The 18,260-nt window shown below is 32.3% G+C and overlaps 4 protein-coding genes across 4 annotated transcripts; all 4 read right to left on the minus strand.

The window, feature by feature from the left end:
- LOC132746636 (uncharacterized) lies at positions 1-3,848 on the minus strand. The gene is made up of 4 exons (XM_060735858.1): positions 3,771-3,848; positions 3,442-3,498; positions 2,157-2,354; positions 1-266 (listed from the first exon to the last, which is right to left on the minus strand). The coding sequence occupies exons 1-4, from the start codon at positions 3,823-3,825 to the stop codon at positions 97-99; spliced, it is 480 nt and encodes a 159-aa protein (XP_060591841.1). The 5' UTR covers positions 3,826-3,848; the 3' UTR covers positions 1-96.
- A 2,651-nt stretch (positions 3,849-6,499) lies between these two features.
- LOC132746637 (uncharacterized) lies at positions 6,500-7,561 on the minus strand. Its single transcript, XM_060735859.1, has one exon. The coding sequence runs from the start codon at positions 7,559-7,561 to the stop codon at positions 6,500-6,502; it is 1,062 nt and encodes a 353-aa protein (XP_060591842.1).
- Positions 7,562-7,692: 131 nt separating this feature from the next.
- On the minus strand, positions 7,693-9,286 carry LOC132746638 (uncharacterized). The gene is made up of 2 exons (XM_060735860.1): positions 9,269-9,286; positions 7,693-8,118 (listed from the first exon to the last, which is right to left on the minus strand). Exons 1-2 carry the CDS (start codon positions 9,284-9,286, stop codon positions 7,693-7,695), a joined length of 444 nt encoding a protein of 147 aa, XP_060591843.1.
- Positions 9,287-9,454: 168 nt separating this feature from the next.
- Positions 9,455-10,030, minus strand: LOC132746639 (uncharacterized). The gene has a single exon (XM_060735861.1). The coding sequence runs from the start codon at positions 10,028-10,030 to the stop codon at positions 9,455-9,457; it is 576 nt and encodes a 191-aa protein (XP_060591844.1).
- Positions 10,031-18,260: the final 8,230 nt, after the last annotated feature.

The raw sequence follows: 18,260 nt of genomic DNA on the forward strand, positions 1-18,260 counted from the left end.
GCTATATCATAATAACGCACTTATGGGATCCGTGTAATAATGTATTTCCAATTGTCCAGCGTTTAAACATCATGATTGTTGTGTTATATTTCGATTTTACCTTAATAGGGCAATTAAAAATAGCAATAATATTGGAAGTATTAACAGTAGCCATTCAATTATAGAAACGCCGAGTGCAAATTTGATAAAATTCTCGTCACAGCATTCCTTGGCACCATCACATCCTCCAGCTAGGTATGAATAATCCGAGAAGACATATATACTACCTGCAACAATTGAAAGGGAAACAATTTTTAAAAGAATCTTTGTTGCAACAAATTTTAGTTTATAAAAAAACAATGATACATTGTAATATAATCAAAAAACGTGTATGTATATGGAATAATTAAGTAGAAACCAGAAAGCGTTTTTAGACACTTTCACCTTTATAGCTATAATCTAACATTATTGTTGTTAATTGGTACGAATAACATTTTTTTGCAATAATAAATAAATATATGAGGTTGGTAGCTTAATCGATAAATAGAAACATATCGCCATTCGGTTATAAGATAAAAGAATATTTGTTATACATGTATTTGTAATATATATATATTTGCTAAGATCATTTAATTGGTCACAAATAGCTGAGTAAGCTAGAATGCAAAAAAAAAAAGAAATTGTTTAAGGTTGCTGAATTTACTAGGTATGGGCTTCAATGTTTTAAAACATATAGTTACCATGAAAATCTCTTTGGGTATATATGTGTGCAAAAATTAAAAGAAAAAGAAAAGAAATGACGATAAATATCAACAAGGCAAGGCGACGTTTACAGACCGCAGCCCCCGATACAATCCAGCCACACCAGTTATTCTATGAAAGGGGACGGTCACAAACAACGCCAGAAAATCCCTTCAGGATGAAATATAACAACATTAACTGTATAGAAAGAAATATGCTTTCGGCAACCGCACGACACAAATAACACACTTGTCATCATTAAAAAATGGGGGACTAGACGAAATGGAAATTTAAAATGGGAACATATCCTATTTGAAGGTAATTATGAAGTATTCGAGACGTAATACTGGATCGACCCAGCTAGATAAAGTTAAAACAGAAGGCACCAAAAATACAACCAAACAACAATAATGTCATGCTGAACATTTTCAATGATAAGGTACTTTTAACTGTGATTGAATGCAAGGGGCGACTTTTTACCGATTCTCTTTGAAGCATCATGATGTAGTCTACAAATATTTTAGAAATCATTTTCCTAAACATGAAATATTTGTCGTCCCAGGAATCCCTTCGTTTACACAGATTTATATTTTAATCATTGCCTGTGACACCCCATGTTCTACAGCACATATATATGGAGCTTTCATCTAACGAGTTTTGCAACGATGTGTGCTGTAAATTAATATACCAAACAGGGTAATAAAGTTTGCAATATACCCCTTGTAATTATTTTCGAAAATTATATTATGCTATTTAAAGTAATTACGTTTTCATATACACATGCACACGTTTCATTGTAGACGTTTTATTTTTGTATTATAATATTATAACGTTTCTTTCACGCGCCAAATAACTATTAACGTAGACGTCTGTTTTGTACGCTTACGTCATTTCCTTTATGTATCAACTGACGACTGACGAAGCGAAACATGCATTGACATTTAAATTTGTGTTGGTTTTCTATCAATTTGTCCAATATACCCATTATTGTGCGTTGTTTTTTTTTTTTTGTTTTTTTTTTTTTTGTTTCAACGTACATATACAGAGTTTAAATACAATATCTAATACAGGTATATGTAATGTAGGCTCTTGATATGAGACCTTTGTAAAAATAACATTTTGGAAACATTTTTCTTCTAACATAATGTGTGAAAATATACATTAATATATATTGTCTTTCCAGGTGCTTAGATTTTCATTAATTGTCATTGAAAAACTGTTCTTTAGATGAGTATATAATTCATGATTAATAAAAATACATGATCTGGTTTAGGGTAAAGGAATTAAGCTCGACATTCCTATTAAAATGTAATGAATCATGGTATTTTCCCCGCCCTTTAGGAACCATAAGCCGAATGTTGAAAAAAATACAAAAAGATAAAAAAAAATATATTATTTTTTAAATTATGTCTGTAAGAATATTAACATTCACCAACCTATCACTATTCCAATAAAGTGTTCAATAACCAGAGCAATAATCGCTCCCACGTCTCTTGTAATCGCTCCCTCACAAACAATTGCAAGATTTTTAACGCATCCAATTATTACATCAATAATAGTTTTGGAACCACCGGCTCCTGTCATGAATCTTGGAATTGTGGCATTTGCCGGGCAATCATTCCAGTAAACTAAACCTAAATTATAAAGTATGTTATACAGTAAATGACGTGTGTCTAAACCATGTGTAAACAGATGTTACAAGTTAGAGTCCAGCGGTCTACCCAACTTATTCTTGTTTCGTGAACACTACTGAGTCATATATTTAGTTTAGTATATATGTACTCAGTTTTATTTATCCTTTTGATTAGAAAAAAGAAAAACAGTAACATACTATCAGACACATATATAGTATCTAATCTGAAAACTAAAGTAACACGCGCATACCAATTTTTTTTATTAAAAAAGATATATAACCAGGAATATAATAAATTTACTTTCAAACAAAATAAAGTTGTATTATTTTTCCAAATGTTTGAAACTACATTGTAATAATGATGAACAAGAAGTGCATTATGCTCATTATATGGCTAGTATAATATATAAAAACTGCCTAAAAAAGATGTATCCACTCCTTCTATCACTTCAACGCTACAGATAGTTGTATTGTCAGCTTACCCTAAGGTTCACGGAGCAAGCCTCTTTAAATACAATAGATCACAGTTCAGCCAGCACACTTTTGTTTGACTTTAAGCAGTTTGCAAGTACTAGTGCCTTAAATTTCCCAAGAAACTGTTAACTTCTGTACATTCGAGAGCAGAGGTACAGTCCGAATGACCGTAGAAAGGATTTATGATCATTTACAACGAAAGAGACCTGCACCGCCTTAGGGAATCGAACCCGGGTCGCTCGATTCACAGTCCAACGCTTTACCTACTGAGAGCGAACCGGACGGTTTTGAAAGGTACATATACGTTCTGAAGGATATGTATAGGATTTTCCTTTCGTAACTAACCATTTTCAATTAGATGGGAAACATATCACTTTCAGTAGACTTTTCCAAACTATTTGTTCTACAATTAACGATTTAAACAGCTCAAACGTAGCGACCTAGGAAAGCCAGTTGTTTTTGGGCGTTTCTTTATAAGCATCTTACCAACTTAGTCATTTACCTACTTTTTGCAGACAAGCGTGGCGTTAAGTCAGATAGACGTTGTGTTTAAATGAATGGATAGGTTCACACTAGTCATTGTAGGACAAAGACAAATGAAATTTAAGACATACCAATAATAAACTGTGTAAATCCCAAAAGGATAAATACAACGATACAACCCAATGTAACTGAAACATAAGGCAGATTAAAACAAAAAAATTGTTTCATGACATATTCTGATGAATACATTTTCATCTAACTGCAAAATTATTCAGAGAATGTGAAATAACTTTTTCAAATTAGTAAATACATATTTGCAAGCAACTAAAATGCGAAGAAACAATCATCCGTCACATGCTTATTCTAATAAAGGTTTTCTGTATGTAGACCAGAAATAGTAATGCATATGTTATTTAATCTAAAACGAACAAACAAACAAACAAAAAACTTTTTTGCTCACATCCATTGAAAAGCCCGTCCTTATCACATCCATCTTCACATCTTCCGCATGCCATCTCACACAAAGAATTTTTTTCAACTGCTTAAAAAATTCCATGGGTGTTTAACAATTCTTTCCAATTGTTAAAAATATTTTTTAAAGTAAAAATTATATATTAAATTTATATAAAATTCTAAATGAAACACAAATCGTGTACGTATATTTAAAAGATTATCAAATGAAGTATTAGCTTATTGTTGCAAGTATTTATAATAGTGAAATTTGAACATTACCCTTGATAAATAAACATCGACATAAAAATCATTATAATTATTTTTGAAGAACATCTTTAAATGCAACTCAAAGCGAGAAACCCACATAAGCTTGTTATGTATCAGATTTTATAAGATGATCTTATTCCTACGTCTAGTTATCAAACGAAAACTATTTATTTACTTCAGTGACAGTGACTATAAACCTATGACCGTATGTAGCATTCCCAGTATTAAATCCACACAACCTGGTAAATACAAAGATTGATAACATCTCATTTTAACTCTAAATATTAAGCAAAATCCATGCTTTGTAACAATAAATGTACATTTTTTTGATCGAAAGTCATTTGTGTAAGTTAAGCAAAGGTTACGCAAAATATTATTTTCGGATATCATGCACATTTTGCTAGGAAAGATTTATAAATCAGTATCCTGGGCAATATTTTGTAATTTTTAGAACAATTATTTATTCATTTTTTAATGTTTTTTTTTTCGTCTAATTAACAAAAACCTGGAATCTTAGACCTGCGAATTAGAAACAGTGTAACATTTAACAAACATACAAATTACTATAACACATTCAAAACCATATAATACTCACTAAAATAAGATATACTATCCTACAATATCACATACGCTACTTTAAAGGTTTAAAAATGTTTGATACCCCGACAATCTTAAATGTCCGATTTTCAAATGTCATCTTAAAGCATATCTTCGATGATTATTCATGTACGATAGTTTAGAGTGGCTTTTGGTATTGATTACAAACAAACACGTACATACATGTATAGGTATTTCCCTCTCAACTTTCTAGATAAATGTCTTACCTATAGAAATATATGACCACCTGTATGCGCACTCGTTAACAAGATTTATTTACTCAGTAAAAAAAAACTTGTTATCTAAAAAATATAGATTTACGTCAAACACAACAGGATAGGTCATGTAATCTGCAGACAGACATGAGAAAATGTCATTTAAAACGTGATTTAATTGAAGGCAGCATAAACTTGTCATAAAACTAGGGTGATATATTGGATTGATTAAACTGATAAAGCTTATCAATAAGTTGATTATCAATATTGTTTTAATCCACATTTGTTGTTTTTTTTTTAAATAAGTTAATATGTAATGTCTTTAAATTTCAAACGAGTTATTTTTATTTTTTTATTTAAATTTAAAATCGTTATATTCCTGTCATTGAGAGTACATAACAAAAAAAACTTGTATTAATTTTCCAAACACAGAATGGGAGAAATAAACAAGAAGTAGTAAATATAAACAAATCCGTGATGCTATATGTAAAACACTTTCATGCTTGTCCTTTTATCTGATTTATTTACTTATTTAAACAGTTAATCTTAAGATATATACGAAAGCCTAAGTCGAATGAAATTGTCGGTCAAATAATGTGCAGACAAACCTGTAAAATTGCATAAATTGAAAATATAAATTGATTTAAAGATAGTTTAGTGTCCAGGAAGTAATATGAAACATTTGTTAAATAATCAGCACCATAAAATCCAGTTTTGAATTAAATATGTTGTTAATCAAGCTGACAATTCTAAACAATATTTAAAGATTCATATATGCCGAGAACTTTCTTAATCGCTGTTTTCATTACACCAATTAGTCGATCCCACATTCCACCATACCAAGGTGCGCTTTGGAATGAACTGCCAGTGTGTTCCTCTTTGTGTAAGGGCAGTATGAAGATTTTGCGAATTATAGAGTCGCCGGATTTGATTGGCTGCTGCATGAAAGGTGGTACCATTATCAGATATCATCAGTCTTGGTAATGGTCGTCTGCTGATGAATCGTCTGAAGGCTAACAAAAGATTCTTCTGTAAGGTCTGGAACTATTTCTAGGTGAACAGCACGGGTTTTGGCACACGTGAATAGACATATGTATACCTTCTGCTTGCTTTTCTTTAATGTAAAGTGCCCCTGTGAAATCGACACCTGTTACGGAGAAGGGTGGTTCGACGATTACTCTGGAAACCGGAAGTGTAGGAGGATCTGGGGCGGTATAGGGTCTTCCTGTAACTTTTCTGCAAATGACACATCTTCGGAGAACACTTTTCACGTGCTGTCTGATTGACGGTATCCAGTATTTCTGGCGTAAATGGGTAACAGTATGGGCGACACCTGCATGTAACTGATTGTAATGAGCGTCTTCTATTATCAGTCTGGTGACATGACTTTTTGGGGACATAAGGAACGGGAATCTTGTTGTCTCTGGCAACTGTGCGTTATGTATTCTTCCGCCACAACGAATACAACCGTCCTTGTCTAAATAAAAGTCTTAGCTGTCGAATTATTGGACTGCGTTTTTTCTGGGATTTAAGATCTTGAATTACGTCTGGGAAATATTGTTGTTGGCAAGTTTCAATCAGTTTTCCTTCTGCTAATCTCAGCTCTTCTGTAGATAATGGACCACTTTGGCGATAATTATACGTCACTCTGCAGTTTTTAATGAAACGTATAACGTATGTCGTAAACACGTAATAACTTATGAAAGCTGCTATATCTGTTTAACTCTAGAATTTGACGTAAACCAGAGTTACCTCTCTTGTCAGATACAATTTCTTCCTCTGAATTATGTTCCGTCAACGTAGTGAAAGTGATTGCCCTGGTTTGTTCCAAAGTAGGCCATTTATTGTTGTGAATTAACCAAGTAGGTCCATTTTTCCATAATGTGCTTGATTGTAACTGGGTCCCCGTTAGACCTCTGGTTTGTAAATCAGCGGGATTTTGATCTGTTGGACAATATCGCCATTCAATATCGGGGGTAAGTTTCTTGATTTCTTCGACTCTGTTCAAAATGAAGCGTTTAAGTGTTTTTGTAGATTTCAGCCAACTTAACACTATTTGACTGTCGGACCAACATGTGATTTTTTTGCACGTGAATGCATTTGACACGTGGTGGGTTACACGTGCACCGATGAGTGCTGCCATCAGTTCTAGTCTGGGTAAAGTTATCTCTTTGACAGGTGCGACTCTATTCTTTGCAAATACAAGGTTAGATGTATGACCGGAAGTTAGATATGCTACAGCTTCATAAGCACGTGCAATTTCATCAACAAACACGTGTAAATTAAAATCGGCGGAATTTGCTGTATTTTCAGTGGTGGGAAAATATGGTCTCTGGAACTTTGTCTGAATTACGCTGTTCAGGTCGATGCTCAAATCAGCCCAGGTGTTAACGATATCAACCGGAAGTGGTGTGTCCCAATCAAATTTCTTCTTCCATAGGTCTTGAACTAGTAATTTGGCGCGTACAGTTACTGGGCTAAGCAATCCCAGAGGGTCATATAATTTTGAAGTCTGTTTGAGAATAGAACGTTTGGTTGTTCTCTCAGAGTTTACTATCGTGCGCTGTACAAACGACATCTCGTCATTATCCGGGTCCCATAACATTCCTAATACCTTGCCAACTTTATCCTTGTCCAAGACTTTTTCAGCTAGTGCGAGTTCACATAACTTACTGGAGTTTGAAGTCCACGATCGCAGATTGAATCCTGCTTCGGACATGAGAGCACGTGCGTACCGGAAATAGGTACGAAGATCCTGTTCTTGTTGAAAACTTTAAATTACATTGTCGACATAAAAGTCTCTGGTAATTATATTAGCGGCAGGGTTACTTGCATTCAGGGTCATGTGTTTCAGTAATGTAGCATTGAGAATAAATGGGAACATGTGGCTCCAAAAAGGACAACTCGAAATCTGTATGTCACAAGCTGGCTCTTGTGATCTGTAGGGTCTGATAACCATAGAAATCTGGTAGCATCTCTGTCATCTTCGTGTAGACCGACATGTAGAAAGGCTTTCTCTATGTCAGTTGATACTGCATATCTACCAAGCCGAAATCTTAACAGAAGGGTGGTTAGATCATTCAGCTCTGGAGGTGTGGATTCAAGGCAGTCGTTTAAACTTGGACTTCTTTCTGATTGGCGGCAACTACAGTCATAGACTATTCGTATGGGCGTTGTTGTGGAATTCTTTTCAACTCCATGATGTGGTATATAATGCACGCGTTTTGCTCTGGAACTTTCGTCTACTCTTTCAATGAAACCTCTATTTTCTTGTTCCTATATAATATCATTTTATGTCATCAACATTTGGGGCTTCTGACTTAGGCGTTTTATTGTACATTCTGTTCTTTTTCTTCGTAATGTTATAGTTTGAAGGGAGGGGTTGATGATTCTGTTTCCATGGCAACTTCGCTGTGTAATTTCCGCCTGAGAATGAAATACACGATTTCTGGTACTGTTGTAGATAAGAAGAGGCATCGGTATCTTCACAGTCTCCTTTTGAAACACCCATTGATTCTATATCCCAAAATCGAGTGAGTCTGTCGTTTCAGATACGTGGGTTGCTATGACTTCCATAACATTGGAAGGTGGATAACTACTCTCTACATGAAGTGGGCGATTTAAGAAGTAAACCAATCGGCGGAACTTTCAAGCAGTGGGTCCATCACCTCTTAATAATTTTGTCGCCAACTATCTGGCCAGTTAAAAAAATTAGCACCAATTAAATAGTGATATATCGAAGGTGGTATCCATGGTAACAGGGGAGCAAGTTTGAGTCCTTGTAGATAATTTTTCAAGTGTTTGATGGAGTTGCGATATACATTAATTGATGGGCTTTGGCTATCAGGGGAACAATTCAATACTCGGATTGGGTATTTTAACATTCCGTCGTCTTGCTACTAAATTTACAGTTGCCGTATTAAGAATGTTGAACGCTGTGCGCTGGGTCGCCGAAACGCTGATAAATGTATAATATCTGTTCCATCAATATTCAATTGAAGTTTATCGGCTAACTTTTGGGTGATAAAAGATCTTTGGGCTCCTTCGTCCATAAGAACATTTTGCTTCTGCATATCGTCCATCAGCACAAACAGGGGCTGTCGCAGTTTTTTAATAAAACATCTGACTGGTGGGTTTTTTGAAAATAATATAGTTGTATCACCGGCTTCAATATTAGTACTCCAGTTTCTATAACTTCCGGTTACGTCAGACTGTTGTGTTTCATGACTTCCTATGGCGGGCTTATTTGGGTAGTTCTGGGGAAATGTCGATTGGGAATGGCTGCATGTACTAGTATTGATGTTTACCATGACACTGGCGACACCGCGGCTTGGACGACATCCAGACACTTGGTGACCTTACTTGGGCAGTTAAAACACAAATGTTTTATCTTTATGATTTGAATGCGCGATTTAACATCACCTACTTTCTTACAGTCTCCCATATGTAATTTCATTACAGTAAACGCACTTTTTCTTTGAATGCTCAGTCCGGTATAATGACTTCCGGTTGTCTCTATTTCGTGCGGCGGTATAAAATGATGCTGTTGGTATGAATCTTTCCTGTTTAGTGTTCTGTGACTCTCCCGCTTCCATAATTTCAATCTCTCTGTTTAGTGATTTGCGTAAGTCTGGAAGCGCGTCCAACTTCCGATACCATGTTCCCTAGCTAAATGACGTCTGGTTTCCGGAGGTAGTCTTTCAAGGATTATTCGGATTAATAGATTGCCATATGTATCTTGTAGTTCACTTAATGATTCTAAACCCCGGATGTTTGTCTCAAGCATATCGTAAAATTGACGTAATTCTCGAATATCGTCTGCTGGTGTTGGTAACTTCAATAATGTCTGCATATATGCGGAGGGGTGATTTTTTTGTTTCTGTCCGTAGCGCTCTTTTAATAAACACAATGCCTGACTGTAGTTTGCATTCGTTAATGCGAACCCGTCAATAGTTCTTGCAGCATCACCCTCTAGCAATGACTTCAGGTAACTGAATTTCTGCACGTCTGTTAAACTGGGATTGTTGTGCACTGATGATTCAAATGAGTCCCAAAATGTCTGATACGTCAAGAGATCACCACTAAATGTCGGCATAGAAATTGTTGGCAACTTGTGATGAAATGAAATTAGACAGCCGGGTATGCGACAGGTTCTGTCTCTCATGTAGTCCATCTGCTCGCCGTGCATTGCTGAATGATGGTTTCTTTTCGTGACGGATATGGTTTGATAATTGTCTCTGTCTAACGTCTCTTACTGAATCTGATAAAACCTGGAATTTCTTATATTTCTGTAGTTCCCCGTTTTACCACGAATTGTTGTACATAGCCGGTTTCCCTTTCACCTCTACTGCTGGTATTTCCAGTATTTCAATCATTGTTTAAAAAATGCCTTGCACCAGTACTCGCCAAAGGAAAACATTTAATTTTTCCATTGTTTTATGAGAAGTTTGAAACATCTTCTATATTTAAATTTTCTCTAATTGCATCTTTCGAAATTTTCCTGCAAATTTCTGCAAATAGCTCTGTGGCCCTCTCTCACTGCTTTAGTTTATGAAAGATTCATGGCGGTTACCGGTTCACGGGCCCCATAAAAATGTAAGGGACGTGTTCGTGAGTAAAAAATAAAACGGGTTTTGGTAGGTTCGGTTCCCTTTTCTCAAAACCCCGAATGTTTCATACAAAAGGAAATGCGTTAAAGTTTAAAAAAATAAGAAAAAATTCGCGCAAAAGGGGACGTTACGTGAGTTTGCCGGGGCCCCAAAATTTTACAAAAAATTTAAACCCTTTACTTTAGTTTGTTAATCTTTTTTGCCAAAAACGGGCAAGAAAACTTCCCTTTACAACAAACGGTTTTTAAAGGAATTTTTATGAACATTTTTCTTTTTTGAAAAAACCCTTCAAAGCCTTTAAAAACTGATCGCTTACTCCCCCGTTCTGTGAAAAGACTTTTTGGGGATTTTAAAAATTTCCCTTTTAAATAATTAAATTTGGGTTTTAAATTTTAAGATAATAATTTTTTTATTTTGTTTAAAAAACGTTTTTAAAATGACAAAATAAAAATGAAAAAAAGCAAATTTTTTATTTAATTTTGGGTTTTCCCTTTTTTTTTTATTTTTTTAAAAATGATATTAACTACAAAAATCCAGTGATAAAATGGTGTTCATAAAAGCCTACAATGATTCCCAATATTACAATAGTCATGCTTTTGGTATTTCAATTTCATTTTCAAAGTAGATTATACTAAACATACGACCTATTAAGTACACATTATATTTTCAATATAGAATGGCATTTATAGACGTATGCTTTTAACATAAAACAAACTATTGCAATAACATTCTTAAAATACTACAAAAAAGAATATCATACAAATTCATTATTTGCTTTTAAGCAAATGAACTTCAAAGGTTAAAAAAGTTAAAAACATTGACATGTTATATTATATAAAAGATTGATCTTAAAGAGTTTTATCTGTTATTATACACCATGAATCACAAATATGCATAGTGTCTTCGATGAAAGTTGGAAATTTAAGAGAACATAATGTTCTTCTTATTATAACATACAATAGATGTGCACTTTAGCCTTTATCATATGAACCTAATGAAAAAGGTGTATGAAATTATAAATTTAATTAGATTCTATTATGATGATATTTATTGGCCCTTTCTTGTTTTGATCTAAAAACCATGTAAATAAAAATGACTGATATGCTAAATCTACCCTTTGTTATTATTTATGTTATTAGTTGTGTAGATTTTATCTTAGGTTCATTTACAACGACTTCGATACTTGTTCTTAAACTACCTTAATGCTATTATACATAATAATAATAATTTTGACAAATCAGATGAGATTAACTTATAATTTTACTTTTTAACTAAGAAAATCTTAGCATGGTCTTTATGCGCTATTCCAGATTGTGTTTATATAAACTTTTAAAGGAATAATAAATTTGTTCTCGAACTAAAAGAATACATTCGCATTTCCTTCTTTAAAAATATGTGAAGTAAAATGCACTTGGTACTTCCACGGCTACTAATGTCTATATATTCGAGCACATACCTTTGCAGCATTAAAGTATTAAACAAGTTAAATGTTGATGCTGCACATCAAAGACGCCGCTAAATGACGTGAACAGTCACAGGTAATGTACAAAATCAGCATTGAAAATCGTTCTCTATTACAGTTGAATATCCGAAGCACTATTCAATTTTTTCTCTATTTTCTTGATATGTGCTCATTGTTTAATAATTAAGTTGCATATGTTTGTGAAAAAGTAGAACCTAATGCATAATTTCGCAAAATAATGCAATGTCTGAAATTCTGAAATGTTTAAAGATTAAATCGTCTTGGTCGAAGCTAAATAAATTAGATAACAAGTAACATTGAAATGATTGAAACGGTTGTTTCTTCATATGGCACCAGTACTGGTTGGTTATAGGTAGCGGACTCGAACAGTGTTTTTTGTTCTAAGTATAACTACTACCCTAAAACGGCACTGTTCCCAATAGCAAATAGACATTAAAATTCCCAATTTCCAATGTTTCAATTCCCAAATGGCTGTTCAAAATTGCCACAAGGCCAAGTGATTTCTCTGAAATCATTTAAATCCAATATATTCATATAAATCACCACTCAATATTTCTACCTGGACAGTGGAAGCTGTTAGCTATCTTTATTCATGATGACTAATCTTATTTGTAGCTGAAAAATGCATGAAAAAAATCCCAATTTAAGTCAAAATAAAGCATTTTTCCCAATCAGTCTGGTACCGGCACCATTCCCAAAGTAGAGAAAAAACGCTGTCGAATGTGATTAATATGAGTTGAAAGATCATGTTTCGCAATCTAGTTTAAATAAATATGGTTACACCAAAGAATCGAGCTTACAACGGTCTTATCAGTCTTTAAAATTGATAACTTGGTACAAAAGGTACGGATATCGGGAAAATTTTATGATTTTACTGTCATCTAACATATAAGTGTTTCTTGTATGTTGCAGAAATTCAGTATTGTATGCTGATTTTGGTTTCTAATCAAATAATAAAATCAGTTCACAGAAATGTTAACCAAGAATATATGATTTAGTGCAACTGCCAGTGCTTCTTTTACATATTAATTTATATTTTCACAAAATCTGAAACTTTTTTGCACCCCACGAAAAGAATATGTTCATGTTATTTTTAGTAAATGTTTAACCTTGTTACTTTTCTTGGCAAAACGTCCAGTAACTATAAAAACAAAAGAAGGTTAGATGTGTTCAGCTCTAGAAATGTTTTTTAACTTTCATTCAAGCGTCAATACATGTACCTTCCATCACTATATTCGACTTCAAACAGCATTTCACTGCTCGTTTGACATTTTCTTGGCCTTATGTCATTTCTGTACATTTTGAGTGACAGTTCATGTAAATTCGTAGAAGAAGAACAAGTATAACACTATTCTAGTTTCTATTATATAAAGCAAGAGACGGCTTTTCTGTATCTATATTTTCAATACAACTGACCCAGTTTAAATATAAGTTGTGTATAGCATGAATATATATGTAACAGCAATGCGACTTTTACTTGGTAACAAATCGTGTGAAAATAAATACATGTGAAACATTCACTACCTATTAATGATCAGCTGCATTAATTGTAAATGTCACGTTCTCTTCAATAGAAAATAAAAGTAACTTATAAAATATATTTTGACCAATAGCTATTTCCTTAGGCAAAACTTGACATTATGGAATTTGCAGACAATAAGAAATGTCACATTCCGTATACGAGTTTTCTTAAATAAAGGACGACATTTTCATTTATTTGAAATGAGACTTGCCGAAAGGAATGTGACGGTGACAACTACATTTAAAGGAGTTAAAGAGAATATAGATATCTGTGTCATCTGACATTACTGTAGGATAGATATATACATTGACATAGAGCTTTTAGCAGGGATTGTAGTGGTTGTAATTCATATTACCGGTCATGCCCCGTATCACCGGCTGCGGAGCTTATACTAGCTGCCGTATTTTCTTTGCCTGATCAGTCATTATTCAAAACCAAATATAGTATATTTACACGAAAAAATGTTAACATTGACATATGTGCCCTCTACAATTATTCTAGAATGACTTAACATTTTGTTTGAATGCATACGCATGTGCAAGATTTATATTATATTTAAAAATAGTCTAAAGAGCTTAACGTTTCACATAATTATGACTAAAGGGGTATTACGTGTTCTTCTTTTAATTTAAAGTTCATGGGCATGATGTCTAATTCACTTATAGAAGCTCAACATTATAATCATTCAAGAGTGAAAATATCACTCAAGCAATACCCTGTAAAAGAAACTTGGGTAGATGGTTTTGAGCGTTTAATTCTAATTTTACAAGAGTCATTGTGGTATTTGAACGTTTTTTTATTCTGAGACTGCTTTAAAATCACGTTAAGTGGAAACAAAAATTTGTAATCAAACTTCACCCATAATCGTGAATTCATGAAAACAATTTTAGAAGTAGAAACAATTGTAATGTATTTACATACATTTTCCCAATAAATCTTAAATTTTACAAGCCACTACAGAAGCTTGAATGCATACTGATCGCAAAGCTTATAGTGGTTTATGTGTGCTTCGAGGTTGTAAGAAAAGTATCTCTATTTACTAGATAGGCAGGAAAAATCCAACACTTCCGGAAAAAATCATATCTTGATCATATTATCCATTGCATTATAATATATGTATTTTTTTTCATTATTGGAAACAATAGGACAATAAAAGATATAGGCTCTACCACCGTAATGTTATGCGAGTTTATAAACACATTAATGCGTTACATACATTCAAATTGATAATTCTAAGCGTGATTAACCAGGAGTTTAAGGAGAAAATTATGTGAGAACATATCATTGTTTCTGCATATTACAACAAATGTTTGTAATGCTAAGTACTCTATTGTGCCAAAAAAAAAAAAAACTACAAATAGTTACTTAACAATTTGAAAATGACTTTCCGTATAGTTATCTCGGTACATATTTGAGTGTTCTATAAATAAATATACTTCCTGACTTTCATATAATTTACGAATGTAATTTTAGTATTTTAGATCACCCTCGAAATATACTTTATTCATAATTAATGTTACTTTTATTACGTTTTCCTTTTGTTAATTGTACGAATTGTCATAATTTCAATTTACTCACTTGTGTATAATTACTATCACATTGGGCAATATATATGGCAATATGGTTCAACAGTTCAGAATTATTACAATATTCATTTCAAAAGACGTATTTAAAACATTTTCCCATAAATGTAAAATAGATATCTGACTACATTGTATATATTAATTTTGATCTTTAAAGATTTAAAACTAATACAATATGATTAATTGACATTGTTTTCTTGTTATGATATGTTAACGAGTAACAGAGGCATATAGTTGAACAAACTCATTTCATTAATAATATCCTTAAATTTGAAAAAGCCAATTTGATATTTTATAAATGATATCGTATAGTTACATAAGCATGATATATTGCGGTCTCTCAAGGTAACTCCGAAGTTGACAATAAACATAAATGGTAATGACTTCTGTCGTATTTTTGTTGATTATATTCATAATAAGTAAGTTTCGATAAATTGTCTTCAAGCTGACAAATTGAATGATTTCACGTCAAATTTGATCGCTGGTACAATTTGTTAATATGAGTAGGACATAGTCATTTAATGTATTTTGAAAAATATTTGGTTTACCTTACCTTTCAAAATTAGTTCATCATTCCTTTTTCACTTAATCTTGTTTTTGAAGTGTTGTATAAGATCGATGCGTACACTAATTGAGATATACTGATTGGTACGTGTAGAGATTCTTCCATGCTGAAAAATGATTTCCTTTCATTTATTTTTATAACACAAAATGACTGTAAAAATCCATGATAACTGGTTGCATACTTTAGATTGGTCCCCCTTTGTAAATAGAAACGTTTATAAAGTATAGTTTTGTTTTGTAGAGGCAATGTCTTGAGCAATCAATCATACAATTTTGAAAAACACACTCCCACATTCCCTAACAAAAATATAATTCTCTATAAACTGAAATATCGTTTTTAGCAAGACAAAAGTAATGTATGAGGCCCTTGGGTACAAACTACGCATCAGGCTTTTGCGGAAACTCGACTGTGTCTGAAATTTACGTTGCTTTGCATTATAATTGTTTATTTCAGGTTTTAAGAGAAAGAAAAAAGTTTGCTTTTACATAGATTATGTTATTATACTGAAGTCTCGAAGTTTATAGTTCCTAAATGTATGCTGTATGTGTGGTTTGATTTTACTGACTTTTTTAAATTTTCATCTTGTAATTTTATCTGACAATCGATATTGACTTCTCTAATAATGGATGCTGGAAAAGCCCTTTTAAAAGATTCCACATGTAAATATTTTAAAATAATTTTTGTGATTTTTAATTCTACCACGGACTATGTGTGTCTTTTAAAATAAATACCTGTTTGATGTTCTTGTATTACATTTTATTGACAAATATATTTGTAAGTTTAATTCAAACTTTGCTTTGAAATAATAAAAAAAACATATGTGGAAAATGTTTATTTGTTACTGTAACAGTGCTGATTAATTACATTTTTTATAATTATCACGTCCAGTGATTTTGGATTTAGAAAAGGAGAATGACTTAAAATATGTGACGAAGCTTATAAATTTCTTCTGTGAATCTAAGTTTCGTAATATTTTTCAAATCACATCGTCAAAAGTGTTTACATAATGTAACAAGAACACTTACGCAAGAACAAATAAATTGATTGATTTAACATAATATACCAACTGACATTTGTAAAGTCTTTAAGCACGCGATGGTGTTACAATAATTCATATTCATATTTTATATCAGTTTCTGAAATTTCATGTAGCTCTCGTTTCTTTATTGGATTTGCTGTTATATTCATGTCTGTTAGTCTTGCTATTTTTTTTTCAGTTTTGCATTAGCCTAATTGTATCGTCCTTTTATTCATTAACTTGCTACCTAGAATTATTCTTAAACATTGTTTTATGGGAACAAATCATCGTGAGACGAAGTGTTTTTCTCGACATAAAATTATTTGTGAACATAGGTCGTTCTGCAAAGGTTACTGAAAAAAAAATTGGTTTTATTGTTAAACTATTAAAAATATATCTGTTTTAACTCTAACAATATATATATAAATATGAACTGAACATTAAAAATCAGATATAATTACAAATGTGAATTAAATGGTATTTATTTGTTACTTAATATATTTTTTATTTTAGGCCCATGATTATAGATTTTAATATTTTCCTTAAAGTAGATATGATTAATGCATACTCAAAATTTTAAAAAAAACGTTTTACAAACACTGATCAAAAATCATGTCATTAATTGAAAATTAATTTATACAAAAAAAAAATAATAATGAACTTCCGTTTGACACTCTATTGTACCGGGTTTCATCAAACACGAAACACGCACTAACTCGGGAAAAAAATCAAACTTTTATTATTGGCTAACGCTAACAATTCTGCATAATAATAGCTAGTACTCTCAAATGATATTTCAATCACTGCATCTTTCAGTCAATCTACAGAATGATATACATTATGAAGCATTTATAAAAAGTATATATACAGCTGGCAGGAACATAGTCAAGTAAGTCATAATACCACCAAGAATGTTTTGCAGGTCAAAAATATTATTTGGTAACTCGGTGTTTACCTGAAGAGAAAACAAGATAGCGCGATTGTTAAACCTATATAATTGCTGATTGACTTTGTTCTTTTTTGTTGTAGCAAAAATATTTCATGTTCCAGAAGTTCCGTCATAGATCATTGAAAATAATATACATTAACATCAATTTCCATTGCTATGCTTTAACTTGCAACTTGTGCATTTACCTTTCCTGAAAAAGGTACATGTAATTTGCGTTTTACAAGGAACTAAACCAGTTTGTAGTTAGCAGGTTTGATTATGAAATTATCGAAATATTTCAAATTTTAAATCTTTGCTCAGAAATAGTAAGAAAAATATTATTACGTAATTAATAAAACGACAAAACTGCAATTCTACTAGAAAAAATTGATCTACATGGTTTTATGGCATGTATTTTACCGAGTTTCTTTTCCTTTCCTTTCGCCTGATATTTGGTATTAAAAAGGAAATTTAGGGATAAAACTTTTACTTACGCAATATTGAGCTATTACATACATTCAAGTTGATAAATCTCTTGCGTCGTTTACTTAGAATTTAAAGGTAAAATTTATGCGAAAACAAATCGATATATTAGTGTTCTTGCATTTTACATGTTTAACAAGAAATGTTTGTAATGCTTATTTCTGCATCGTGCCATACGAATTTAAAAATACTTACAATCTAAAAAAGAAAATAATTTCATTCATTTA

Source organism: Ruditapes philippinarum, unplaced genomic scaffold (genome assembly GCF_026571515.1).
Source record: "Ruditapes philippinarum isolate M1 unplaced genomic scaffold, ASM2657151v2 ctg2577_1_1_1_1, whole genome shotgun sequence".
Lineage (NCBI taxonomy): Eukaryota > Metazoa > Mollusca > Bivalvia > Venerida > Veneridae > Ruditapes > Ruditapes philippinarum.